Below are 13,385 nucleotides of genomic sequence, written 5' to 3'. Positions count from 1 at the left end.
AAAAATGAAATAACATTCCTTGAGTATCTTTCTCACAGATGAAGTATTAAAGATACTTTAAACATCATAACAAATTTGCTCTGCTGATTTCCTTCTGTTTATTGTCGTGGACAAAGTCTACACTAGTCACACCAAGTAGATTGGCAAGCAGTAGAAGTAAGCAAGGCGTTGGACCTGCGCACCGCGTAATGCTATATTGAGACCGGATAATGGCACGTGCATCAAATGAAGATGGAGGGTTAGGTATAAGCGCAGCAGAACTGGCCTAGGAAACAACACATCAGAGTTCACAGCTTGACCAACAAGTAGCATTGTCTAATCACTTCTGACAACATGGTATAATTCATGAAAAATGAAGCAAGGAAACAGTTTTGACACGTGTGTGGTTCTTCCAAATAATTTGTATCGGCAGCGTATGTACAAGGCGGTTGGCTAGTAGTAACATAATGCACATCATTTCATGTTCACATTTTGTAAAAAAAAAAAGCCCAGAAAACAAATTAGACTTCTGGACAAATATACAAATTAATTACAAACAATATGTATCCGAGACAAATATACAGAAGAATTAATTACAAACAATATGTATCCTAAACAAAATGAGGTATTGCGATTTAAAAATATGGCCAGTCTTGTTACCATACACATATGTGTTTGTGTGTGTGTGTGTATTATAGGCAGTGGCCTCTACCTCAAGTTACACGTGTACAACTATCGAGAAATATACATATCAAGCACTCCATTTGGTGAATACACGAACGGCATTGTTCACAAAACTTTCCAGAAAAACATTGTCATAGTCGTTGTTAAGTATCTAATATTATGCATTAACATTCAAACAGACACCAGTACAGTATTATAAAAATTTTCACAGCATGAACCGAAATAACAAACACACACTTAAAACGACTAAGTTCATTTTTACCAGAACAATATCATAGCAAAACCATATGACCACTATTAAATCAGTTACCTGTTTAATTGTTTGGTCTCGTGATATGTACAGCATTCAATGGCTTACATCTGTAAGTATGAAGCAATGGCCACGTTCTGCACAACTAAACTTGTATCACCTTAAAACAATGTATAAGAAATACATTTTTTTTACAAAACATCTTGCTGATCTTTATACAAAACTCATAATATGCTTGCATAGGAAAATATCATTTTATTTTGATACAAACAACAGCTCTATATTATTTATAATGAAGATGAATAAAATTTGTACAGACGAATAGGAATGAATGGCATTTTTGAATGAACGAGCAAGTTAACAAACATTAATAAAAAAAATCAAACCAACAACAACAGAAAATGGCTTTAACAATTACAAGTTATGCATCAACAATTTTAACATTGTATGCAGCGGTAAAAAAATTTTCTTAGACCTGCAATTTAATTAAGCACTTATTTATGCACACCATAGCTTTATAAATTATCCGTGGCACTGCCTTGAAGCTGCAATATCACCAATGGCTGACATCACCTAGTGATTATCACCGGTTTTATACTCTATTTGAAAAAATATTCATCAAACTGAATAGCTACAAATTTTCATCTAAGTCCACGTACAGCTAATTAAGAATTATCTCCCAATTATCTCATTGCAGCTACTATCTATATTCAAAGAAAAATAAAGCCTAGGCCCAGTCCTATCTACTCCGCAGCACGAAATAATGAGAGGGATGCCATGAAAGCCTGTCTCGGGCTCCTGTCTCCGGTTGTATAAACTATAGAGAGATGACATGCGAAAGAAGTGTTAGTCACGTGGTACCACATGGCATGACTAATTAGTGAGACACACAGCAGGGTCGCTATAGCTACCATCAATCCTGGACTCGCTCCAAACACTGACCACAACCCTCAGTTCCAACTGGCGTTAAAAAAACCTGACTAGTTCACATTTCTCTCAATGTTCGTTTAATCAAATATAGTAAATGAGCTACAGTTTTGAAAATGAAAGGATATCCTTAGCTACAGTATTGTAAATGCATTTTAATTTTCTCTTTTTATTTTATGTCAACTTTGTCATTGTGTTCGCTGGTGACAATTTGGTACAGGTCAAGAAAAACTGGCCTCCGAGTTCTGCCAAAAGAGCTTCAGTAGTAGAACAGGAATTGCTAAATCCCATCCGGGTTTTCTCTATTTTAAACTGTACAAACCGGGGATAATAAATGCATTTACCTAAACAAGGATGAAAATAACACAAAATGTCTTCTGGATAGCTGTTTGGCATTAACCGCAAGACCACAGTATAAAATAGATTACAAAAGTAATATATCTTGCCTTTTTCCATAAAAGAAAGAACAAGAAGAAGGAGAAGGAAGGGAAGGAAGAAGAAACAGGAGAGAGAGAGATGGGCTAGAACGTTTGGCTTTAATTTCATTTTGGCGAAAATATCTACACGTGTAGTATTTTTAGTGATGGGCGTCTTGCAATATAAAAGACATTTCTTACACATATTGGACAGAATTCCAGTTGATGTTGTGTGAGAGCTCGTCATGACGAGGGCCATGATGTCTTTATTCCCGACTCATCTATATACGATTAATTAAAATGTATCAGGTAAAGCATTTAGTGAAAGGGCGTAGTTCTCACCAATAATATTATCACAACACAATGCAAGAAAGGACAACATTTCCTTCCTTTGGCTTGAATTTTTATTTATTAAATTTTTTATACGTTTTATTTTCCTTCGTTTATGAGTTCTCAACCTCACCGAAAATTAAATGCTGATCTTCAGCAAACTTCAGCACATGATAATGGCGTCTACACGAAAATATTCGGATGTAGAAGAAACAGTAGAATATAATGAGTTATAACGAGTATTCATTGCGCCAACACACATCATACCCGAAGTTATTTTTTAGCCCAAAATTTAACAGGTTTTTATTTATAAAGATTCTGAGAAAAAGGTCGGATCCTGGGTGTGAGATGACTTTCACTAACCTCCAGCAGCTTAAGGAAACAAAAACCAGTATCTCCCATTTGCCTACCTGCTCCGATCTGTCACCCCTTCATCACAACTTAACCCTCAAGATATCACCGACAGGTGAAACACTTTTTACCAATCTTACGATTAAACAGGAAATACATGTTTCTTTTAATTCGTCCGACACCTGCTCGGCCTGGTTTATCTAAAATATTTCTGATAATATAATTAGTTTAGTTTAGTCCTTGTTACTCCTCCAGGAGCATAGGGACACTAACGCTAAAGAGACCAAATGATTTTGATTTTTATATTTTCCCCAAACTACCCACGCACGCACAAACACCATCGTCCGTACAACAGTTGCTCGTTTTAAGGTTTATTTTAAAACAAAACCTATCATTGAACAGTTTTCTTCTACCAGTTTAGTCAACATTTTGTGTTAAATATAAACAGTGAACATTGAACAGTTTATGTATGGCAGTTAAGTAAACAATGTTTACTAAATATAATCAGCAATCATATACATTACCCTAACTGACCTAAAATACTTTGAGAGTAGTACAAATACATTGACAGATTTTGTAGAATCATAAAGAAGTTATTTCTTATGGAAAACCAACAAGCAAAAATTACTAGTGATGTCATACAGATGATTCTATTTTCTTTGCTTTTAATTATTTTTAAAACAAAAAGCTGCTTTTAAAAGACTTTTTTGTCAAACCATATAATAATTTCATTCAATCAGCTACATACTGACACCTTCACGAAAAACTTGTTTTGAAGCAAAATCTTTACTTACTTCTGCTAATGGCGAAGCTATAATAAGTCATTGTCCTCCGCTGTCTCATCTCTGTTCAAATATTAAATATGAAAAGCTCACTTCAGCACAATCAAACAGACAAATCCTTCATGGCAGTGTTGTTTCTTTGTTTCTGAAGTCAAGCAGCCTCGGCGACGAACAATGGACGCTGTGGTGGTTGCAAGGGCAAGAGAAAGACCACTAGCAATTCGAGCTGTCACGTGCTTGCTACGTCACAGCACGTGACATGCCGCCACACACTCACTTTAGCGAATCACAGACGTGGTAACATACTCCGATTCCGCCATTTTTGTCCCGCGTCAAGAAGATGGCCGCTCGCTCTCTGATTTGGCATGAAGCATGTCCAACACGTGTTCAGGTCACTGAGACTGTGTTCAAGACACAGCGAAAACATCACAGAAAGTGCCGTATAAAAAGTTGATGACATCACAACATGTAGATAACCATTCACGCAAAGCTTGCACAACGCCTCTTCCGCTGTGGGCGGCCTTTCAGGAATCCATAACAAGTAATAAACAGCCGCAGACAGCTCAATTCTTTTTTGTTTTTTAAACTGTGCAGGAATCGAAAGGAACCATCCGATCCTGAATAACAACTCTCCGACTCCACGAAAACTTTTTGTTAATAATTTTTTTTAAGTACGCCACATTTGTTGCACGTGTTTGCTTCAGTACACGTTTTGTGCTTGGGTCTTTGGTTCAAGTCGGTCTGTAGGTAACCCAGTTCCCAACCGTGTCGGCAACATCCAGGGTAGCGACCAGTTTAAAACTGGGCTTCCAAAAAAAAAAAAAAAAAAAAAAAGGAAAAAAAAAAGAAGAATATATTTATATACTTAGACCAAAGGAGTTTGGATGAGGCTCCCTCCACGACCAAGCAGCACGCATTTGACTGACTCCACGACCGGCAAGTCCTTGCCTGTTTGGGTTGTGAGGAGACGAGTTAAGAAAGGTGACTGTGTGGACTCATGTATTTCCAACATACAGTCACCGATTTCCCTCTTTGCCCCTCCCTACAAGAAGAATGTTAAATTACCGCATGATGGTGAGGTTTAGAATTTGGTCACTTCCACTTCTATGACTGCGGGCTCTCCTTCATGCATCCAGGACATGGAGCGCGACAGGGAGGGGGCGGGTGACGGAGGCGTTGTGGCCCGACCAATCGGCTCCTGCAACAAAAAGATTGTCATGAACCCACTGGACATCAGAAACATTAACAATAATCAGTCACGTCTAAGCGAACTATGAAAGATGAAGCCACTACGAAAACTATAACTAGAAACTATTTTCCCAAGAAAATTAACAGGACACCTTATGGTTGTTTGTTGTACTGAGTATGATAAAAAGATCCAGCTTTGTGCGGGCGTAATCATGCCATTCGATTCTAGAATCTGATTAAAGCCATATTTCAACGAGTCTTCTTAAGTATAAACCAAGATATAGAAAAAAAGCACACAAAATTTAAAATCATAAAATAAAATGATAATACAGCACACTAAAGAAGATTCAAACTTACCTAAAAGGCAGAAAAGTGAGTTCTAAGAAATTATTAAAATGAAATGTGTGGATTATGACACACATGGGTGCTACCACAAGATACCATCATCACCAGCACCAAAGATGCGGCGTAAATCGTAAATCTCAAACTTTCTCTATCACTAAACTTTCTATATTACAGTAAAACTTACGCGACAACAATCCTTACATCACAGTTAAAAGGTAAAAACATCTTACAGAGACTTGTCTCTTGAGTTTCTCAAAGCAGCTGACATCGGTCTGTGTACAAACATCCTTCATCTCAGGTTTGAGACGCGTGCGATGGGCGACAACCACGTCGTTCAAGGCGCCGTCACTCGACGAACTGACTCGCGTCCCTTGGGTCAGCTTTTCCGCTGAGCCTGTGTATGTTGGCAACGGAGTTAGTTAAGTGGGTCTCTGCTTTGCTTAAAACCAGTAAATGTGACTAAAACACAACTAATTAAAGGTGGCTAAAGAAACTGCTGCATAGCATTTGTGATTCTAGTTTAGGATACACTTTATTTATCCCAGAGCACGAGGCATGCAATGAATTCTTTGCTTTAAGACCAACTTTCATTATCGTCATAAATATTTCTTCATGTTTTATTTTTTTATTTGTTAAAAAATTAAATACAGGAGCAACGCAAAGCACGACAGGAAGTGACGTCTAGTCACGTACCATAAAAGAGGTTACACTGGGGGTTGCTGTAGGCGTGGTTTAAAATGGCTTTTTGCCGCATGTCCAGGGTTTTGACCGATTTCATTCGGACAGTGCCGGGGTGATGCTGGGATAGAGGTAGCAGGCTGGTCTGGGAAACACTGGGTATCCGCACACCCACTGTGGTAAACTCCACTCGATCTGAATACAAACAGAGTTGGTTAACGACATTAACAGTGACGTATCAAAGCAGACACTGAGTGCGAGAGTGAGATGAAAAAAAAAAGACAAAAAAGGAAGAAATAAAAGCTGCCAACATCACCTCTGTTCGAGGAAGGTGTGTGTGTGTGCGCGTGTGCGCGCGTGTGCATAAACAAGTAGTATGGGTGACGAAGAAAAATAATAAATATAAGATTTCATACTAACCAAGCCTTATATATATATAAAACATGTATCGTGCAGCCTATGAAACAACAGTGCATAAATGTGAGTGAAAACAAATATAGGCAAGAATACATTAATGATTAACATAAAAAGCTGAAAATAGAGTCATACACGGCAGATATGTCTGACGTGCACGTGATCAAGTAAACAAAAATCTTCCCACAAAGTAAGCAGTAAAATTACATTTAACAAAATTAAAAACATTTTAAGAAGCAAAAGTTAAACCAGAGTGACTTTAAACACAGAAACGTTGTCTTCTTCTTGCTCCGGCAATTAATAGATTATGATTCAATCTGTAAAACTCTTGAAGCTCATGCAGCAAGAACTCGTTCGTAACAAAAACTAAGCAATCAAAATTTCGTCCTGCGAAGAAAGTAGCGATGATTTTAACACAAGAAATAATCGTGCAGGTATTTGAAAAGTGCCTTTCGCTGTGCCTAAATTGTTGCAGGCTACAGAACATCTAGGGAAAGTAGTATAAAAACTTTAGAGCAGCAAGTGATAAAAGATTCTTGCTGTAAAAATAAACAAAAATCACAAAAGGAAGGACAACAGGTTTGACAATTCGGTTACCTGCCCCTACTTTCAACTGCCAGGGAGGGTAAACTTCGTCCACACTTTGGTTCCAGTCAAAATTAACACCTGCTTTTTGCCCTACACATCACAAAAATCGTTTTCTTAAAGTAAAATTTATTTTTTTTCATTTCAAACTAAGCGTAAATTCTTTTTCCCATCTTGGTTTGTCTCATGAATTTATGGAAGGCAAAGTCAAACTGCAAACTCGTTCGATAATTCCTATTTCAAATATCCAATAGAAAAAGCACAAAAGCTATAGAAAATGTTAGAAATAGATTGTAAGTTCTACTTGCCAATGCCAAAGTTATTTTGCAACTACTACTGTGAGCTGTAAACAAATCTAGTAGCAGAGCAGCGGTAGTTTTGGTAGCTGAAGAAACAGGCGACTGCCACCATTACTACTACAACCTCTACAAGAACAATGGCTGCAATGTTGTTACTGCTCTCTAAGTTGTTCTACTTTTCCACATACTACAATCATCAGTTTTCATTTCTTCTTCTCGTGGTTCCTCGCCAGAGATTTTTTTTTTTTAAAAAGCTGCAACGGCTCCTAACATTGGATACACATCAGAAGAAATGTTATATGTACAGCGCTGAGTGGTTCTCACCTGTGATGGTGTTGAGAGGCGGGTTCTCCATCTCCACTGCGAGCAGGTTTGTCTGAACAGCCGGGAAGTATTCCACATAGTTCCAGTTTTTCTCCAGGGCGGGACCCCAGGCAGGATCCGGCCGACACAACATTTGTATTCTCTGTAGAAAACAAGCAAACTTTCTATACACGTTTGCAAATTGTAGGGTTGACAGCTATACTCCATTCTATATGTGTATGTAAATTACAGACCGTAAACTTATTTTTGTTAAACACTTTCTTGAAAAGTCTAGTTTCGACAACTATTTTACAACACTTACGCATATACAGAGAACAATTTTTAAGTTCTTTACAACTTTAAAAAATGTTATACAAACATTTTATTCCTAAGATATTTGCAAACTATTTTATGCTGTGTAAATATTTACAAAATATTTCACTTCTGCATACATCTGCAAACTAGGCTAGACAGATGTTTTTTTTTTATATTCGTTACATGTTTACAAAGCAGAATTTAAACATTCTGTCCTTCCACCCCAGAGAAATGTGTTTTCTTTGTTTGAAAACATCGGAAGAGCTGTTGTATATACTTTACACATTTGAAAATAAGGCAAGCTTTTGTTTGTTTACATGTTAGGGAACATTGGTATCGCAGGTTCTACTTTTAGAAATTCGTAAAAACATGAGTTTGTAATTATTTGTGACAGCTTTTTAAAAATTCTTTCGTAGTCTGCGGCTGTCAGTCAGACGAACTTAACACTTATCTGAGTTTATTTCTTGTAACACCATCCCACGTATTGTGCACATCTGTGTGCTGATAGCCCTATGATCATATAAGCATGTAGCCAGCTAAACACGTAAACAACTTCAGTAAAACATTGTTGTGACACTTCTTGTACTCTGTGTAACAAAGGTGATGAGGTGACGAGTTTGATCAGAGGTCACTGCTTTTATCTCGGTGATTACAAGCTTACATACAAACATGTTTTAACTGAGAATTACTCTTACCTTCAAGAATGGCCCACTGCCTTTTAGAACTTTAAACATGGGCCAGGCAAAGATAGGGAGGATGCAGACGAAGACTAGCGAGAATCCCAACACCTCTGACCACCACGGGTATCTGATGTCATCAAACTGCTTCCCCAGGGATTGGTATCCGATGCCACAGGATATCAGTATGAACTGGAACGGATTTGTCAGGTTTTACTTCCAACAAGAAACTTACTATTCGAAGTGTCATATCATCTCATCCTGATGAACATTAACAAAGCAACGTTGAGTACCAGGGTACTTTGAAAATTATTTGCAGATGACATGCTTTTCAAGATAATAATAACTGCTCCAGATATTTGATATAATCATCTGTAAATTTTTAAAATTTATCCCCACAATATTAACTACATGCTTTTTGTGAATATTGACACATTCACCATGCAGCACACAGCTACAGACCCTCGTTGTACCCACGTTGTACCCACTCACCACGATGACGACTGGTGTGACAGAGATCCACATGACCTTCCACCACACGCCCACCTTGGCTTTGGTCATGTGCTGGATGTCGTTACAGAAGCGCTGAAGGCCGTACACGCCGGAAATACCCAGACAGAGACAAAGTCCCGCTATCAGCAAGGGGAAGCCTGTCAAATACTCGTCCATCAGCTGCAGCAGGTACAAGCCTCCCTGCACACACACACCACACGAACTTGCATTACTAGACTGCTGGCAGACGACTTTTTTCTAGTTAACTACCAAAACGAGGCAGGTGTATACAAAGCTTCCGGTTTATTCTCATTTCAGATCAGCTACTAAAACGAGGCAGTTGTGTTCAAAGCTTCCGGTTTAGTCACATTCATTATGCTTGCCGAGACTAACAGCAGAGAACTTCGCAAGAGGCTAAGCTTAATTAAAAAAACTGCAAAAAATAAAACAAAAAACTAAATAGTGCCCGGCAGGCCAGGTGTCTTACCTGTGCAGCACACGGCAGGCCCAGAAGGAAGGACACGACACAGACGGCAGTCAGCATTAACACGCGCCGCTTCTTGAGAAAGGCCGGATTTTCATCGACAATGGCGGTGACGACTGTTTCGATGGTACAGAAGGTGGTGCCCAGTCCCATCGTCACCAGCATCAGAAAAAACAGCGCCGACCACAGCGACGGCACGGGGAACGACAGCAGAGCCGCTGGATACACGATGAAGGTCATGCCCACGTCTGCACAGCGTTTTCAATATTTCTGCTCTACTGGTGTCAGCTTTGAGTTGTAGACACGATACAATCCAACATACTTATCCATCTGATTTGGGGACACTTATTATGAATCAGGCTAACATTTCCCGGCAGGTAATGTGGAGTGCTATTTTTAGCAGTAAGGGAAAGAAAGATTGCATTGTAAAGCAATAACAATGAACATTTCTTCTTTCACTGTCTACAAATGCTCTCCTCCTTCCTCCTACTGTATTTTAATATCAGAAGTGCCTTTCTGGAACACTCAAAAACTGACTTTTAAAATGGCAAAAATAGGAGGTCAACTTTAGATATCAGACCGGATTTTCTTGATAAGGAATCTCGCAACATGTTGCAAAATAACAGATCGAAGAGGAGATCATGGACATGTAAGGACACATACCTGACTGAATAACACCTTCGACAGGTGAACCAAGTTTGTCACTGAGGACCCCAATCATGGCGAAAACAGCAAAACCGGACAGGATGCTCATCAGCGTGTCGCCCAGACAGACCAGAATGGCGTCCCTGAGAAGATGGACGTCAGAGAATCAGTTTCCTCACACAAGAAATAGTTACAACAAGTGTACTTCCATAGTCTAGTGGCATCAAGATCGGCGAAGATATTTTTCTTTTTGTCTACCTAGTCTTCTGTTTCTGGGAGAACTCTCATCAACGACCTTCAGCCATGAGGCTGTATCCACAAACCCTTACATCATAATTAAATAAAATAATTACTAAAAATCGCAAAATAGTTAAAAGGATCATGGGAAGACGGTTTCTCACTGAGAACGTGGACTCCAGCCTGCACCTTACCTGTACACGTTGTTGTGGAACTTGTTGTAGCTGCTGAGTGTGGTCAGGCCGCCCCAGCAGATGGACAACGAGAAGAAGACTTGTGCCGCGGCGTCCACCCACATCCGTGGCTGCTTCAGCTGCTCCCACTTCGGGGTGGTGTAGAAGTTGACGCCGTTGCTGCTGCCCGCCATTGTGACGCCGCGAACCAACAGCACCAGCACCGCCACGTAGGGCACCAGCGCCACCACGTAGGACACCTGTCAGACATCATCCGCAAGACTTCAAAAATCCTCATGGCTTAAACGAAGTTACCAAAGTATTAAACAATCTAAATCTCTCTACAGAGAGTAAAAATGGTTAAATGGTTAAAATCTTAACCTCCCTGCAGTTGCGAGACGGAGTGAGTTTGAAGGAGGAAACTCTGACCTTGCCTGCTGACTTGATGCCCCGGAAGAGGCAGAAGAAGACGATGATCCAGCACAGCAGGAGGCACATGACCATCTGCCACTTGATGACCCCGAGACGATCCAGGCCTGACGACACATCCAGCACGGACCGACTGTAAGCAGTAAACAGGTGTGTGTAAGGTGGACAGGTGTGAATGGGGGAGATGGGTGATTAAAGTGATCAGGGGTGAGTAAGGTAAACAGGTTTGAGAAGAGTTAATACGGGAAACGGGTGAGTAGGACGCACCAATGGATGATGACTGAGAGCAATGAATTTTTCTGAAGAGAAGAGACGATTAGCAGGTGACCTAGATGAAAGCTTACTGAGAACTAATGTTCGTGCTGTGTGAATTGGGGCTAACAACCGACAGTTAGGAAACTTTTCAAAAGAACATACGATTAGGCCAAAAAAGAGAAAAAAAAAAGTAAAAATTGAAACTGTTTCAGCTTGTTTTCTCATAATTTAGAAAAATGTTCGCCAACAGTTGTCAAATGGTCCTGAAATCGCGTGAAGCGGTGAAACTGTTCAAACGAACTGTCTAAAGTTGCTGCTAATAATAGTAACAGTTCTTGTAGACTTCTCCCAAGCTACTACTGCTAGTAACAGTTGTAGCCTGACCCCAAACTACTGCTAGCAACACTTCTTACAACTAACCTGTTACAGGAACTGTCCACTCCGTATCGTTTCACCCGGATGTTGCGCCTATCACTAGACTGAAAAATGCTTTTTGATGGTTGATTGGAAAGTGTAACGCATGCAAGCGCACACACAGGCAATCTGTCATACATTCAAGCATGCACGCAAGAACAGCTAACATGAAAGACATGGAGGAAGACGCGGCGGACAGCTGGGAGAGACAGAAAGTTGCAAGAGGAGGGTGGCAGAAATCACACACACACACAATCACTTACATACGCCTATACTTCCTATCCCGCACACACACGCGCACTCACAAACACACGCGTAAGTGCATACTGCATATCACGAATTCAGCATGCAAGATAAAAAAAAAAAACAACAACAAAAACAAACAAAAAAAACAAAAAAAAAACCCAAAACAAAAAACCAAAAACAAAAAAACAAAAAAACCCAACAAAAAAAAATCAAGAAACAAAACAAAAAAAAAATCTCTAAACAAGCAAACACAAAAAAGATAAAATAAAATAAAATAAAAAAAAAAATCCCCGAGCTTTAAAATAAACTCACGCTCAAGCGACCAATAACTAAGAAACTTTGATCAGAAAGATCCGGGGTCAAAGGTGAAGCATGCGCTGGACAAGTTGTCCCCTCGGCCAACACTCACTAGAAATACTCTTCGCTGGGACTGGTGTAGTTGGTCCCATCCTGTGGTAGTTGACGACAGCATCTCCCCCGACCACCTCCCGCAGCTGTCCGATGCACTGGCCCACGCGGTCGCTGGTGTAGGCGCTGCAGTTGCTGAGGACGGTGTGACACGACAGGTTGCGGAAAGATGGCGCCGCCAGCACCGTCTGGTTCAGACCCGAGCAGTTGTCCGAGGCGAACTTGTTGCTCGTGCAGCCTGTTGGCGCCGGAGGAGAAATACAAATAAGCATGAAGGATGTGGTGCTGCAAAAAACTTCAAGATAAAACAGAATCTCTCATCTTTCGCAAGAAAAGTGTTCTTTGGAGTGCGTGTCTTTGTTGGAGTTGACAGTCATCGGTTAACTCATTGTATTTTTGGAGAAAGGTGAAGATGTTTCTTAACCAAACATGTTCAAACCTTACTACAAACTCCATATTTTCTCAATCTGAGCTACTAAAATATTTTTATTATTGTAGGAACTTGAGGATGTGACACTAACTTGCGGTGTTCCAGCTGTTGTTGCACAATTCCCATGGCAGGCGCGCAGTGAGTGAAGTGAAGAGGTAGTGGAACGCCCAGGCTGTGACCATGTTGTAGTAGATGGACACCAGCAGTGAGATGATCACCATGGTGTAGCCCACACCTGTAATTCAGGTAATCTATCTTATTTTCTGGGATCAGAGGGTGCTTGATTATTTTAAAGTTTGCTGTATCCTGGAATAGCAATATTATAACAATAACTTTAATAGAGACAATGAAATTGAATACAGAATAATCACTACTATAATTATCGTGTATTTTACAACTAGATACAACAGTATATCTGCTTCATGGAACTGACCTTTAAAGATGGGAGCTGCTTTCCAGACTGTGATGGGCCCCAAGCTGGCATACTGTCCAAAGGCTAGCTCCATGTACACCAACGGCGCCCCACAAAAAATCAGAATGATGAAGTAGGCGATGAAGAAAGCTCCTGTGACAACAGGACGAGAAAAAAGCAGAGATTACACTCAGGCGACATTACGGGTAACATACTAGAAACAGGTGCTACCCAAAC

At 40.0% G+C, this 13,385-nt stretch overlaps 1 protein-coding gene across 3 annotated transcripts; it reads right to left on the bottom strand.

Annotated features, from left to right (window-relative positions):
* Nucleotides 1-84: 84 nt before the first annotated feature.
* On the bottom strand, nt 85-13,301 carry LOC112559341 (sodium-dependent proline transporter-like). Of its 3 annotated transcripts, XM_025230490.1 has the most exons (14): nt 13,170-13,301; nt 12,828-12,971; nt 12,308-12,544; nt 10,984-11,116; nt 10,576-10,814; nt 10,163-10,287; nt 9,503-9,747; nt 9,016-9,216; nt 8,542-8,715; nt 7,553-7,694; nt 6,942-7,022; nt 5,946-6,125; nt 5,483-5,646; nt 85-4,917 (listed from the first exon to the last, which is right to left on the bottom strand). In XM_025230490.1, exons 2-14 carry the CDS (start codon nt 12,860-12,862, stop codon nt 4,801-4,803), a joined length of 2,073 nt encoding a protein of 690 aa, XP_025086275.1. In that variant the 5' UTR covers nt 12,863-12,971; nt 13,170-13,301; the 3' UTR covers nt 85-4,800. The 3 variants fall into 3 exon arrangements, with proteins under 3 accessions (XP_025086275.1, XP_025086276.1, XP_025086277.1); XM_025230491.1 differs by lacking the exon at nt 6,942-7,022; XM_025230492.1 differs by lacking the exons at nt 12,828-12,971; nt 13,170-13,301 and adding an exon at nt 11,659-11,717 and having other exon boundaries at nt 12,308-12,522.
* Between the last annotated feature and the right edge of the window lie 84 nt (nt 13,302-13,385).

Source organism: Pomacea canaliculata, linkage group LG3, assembly GCF_003073045.1.
Source record: "Pomacea canaliculata isolate SZHN2017 linkage group LG3, ASM307304v1, whole genome shotgun sequence".
Classification (NCBI taxonomy): domain Eukaryota; kingdom Metazoa; phylum Mollusca; class Gastropoda; order Architaenioglossa; family Ampullariidae; genus Pomacea; species Pomacea canaliculata.
Note: the sequence above shows the minus strand (reverse complement) of the source record. Positions and strands in the feature narration are given on the sequence as shown.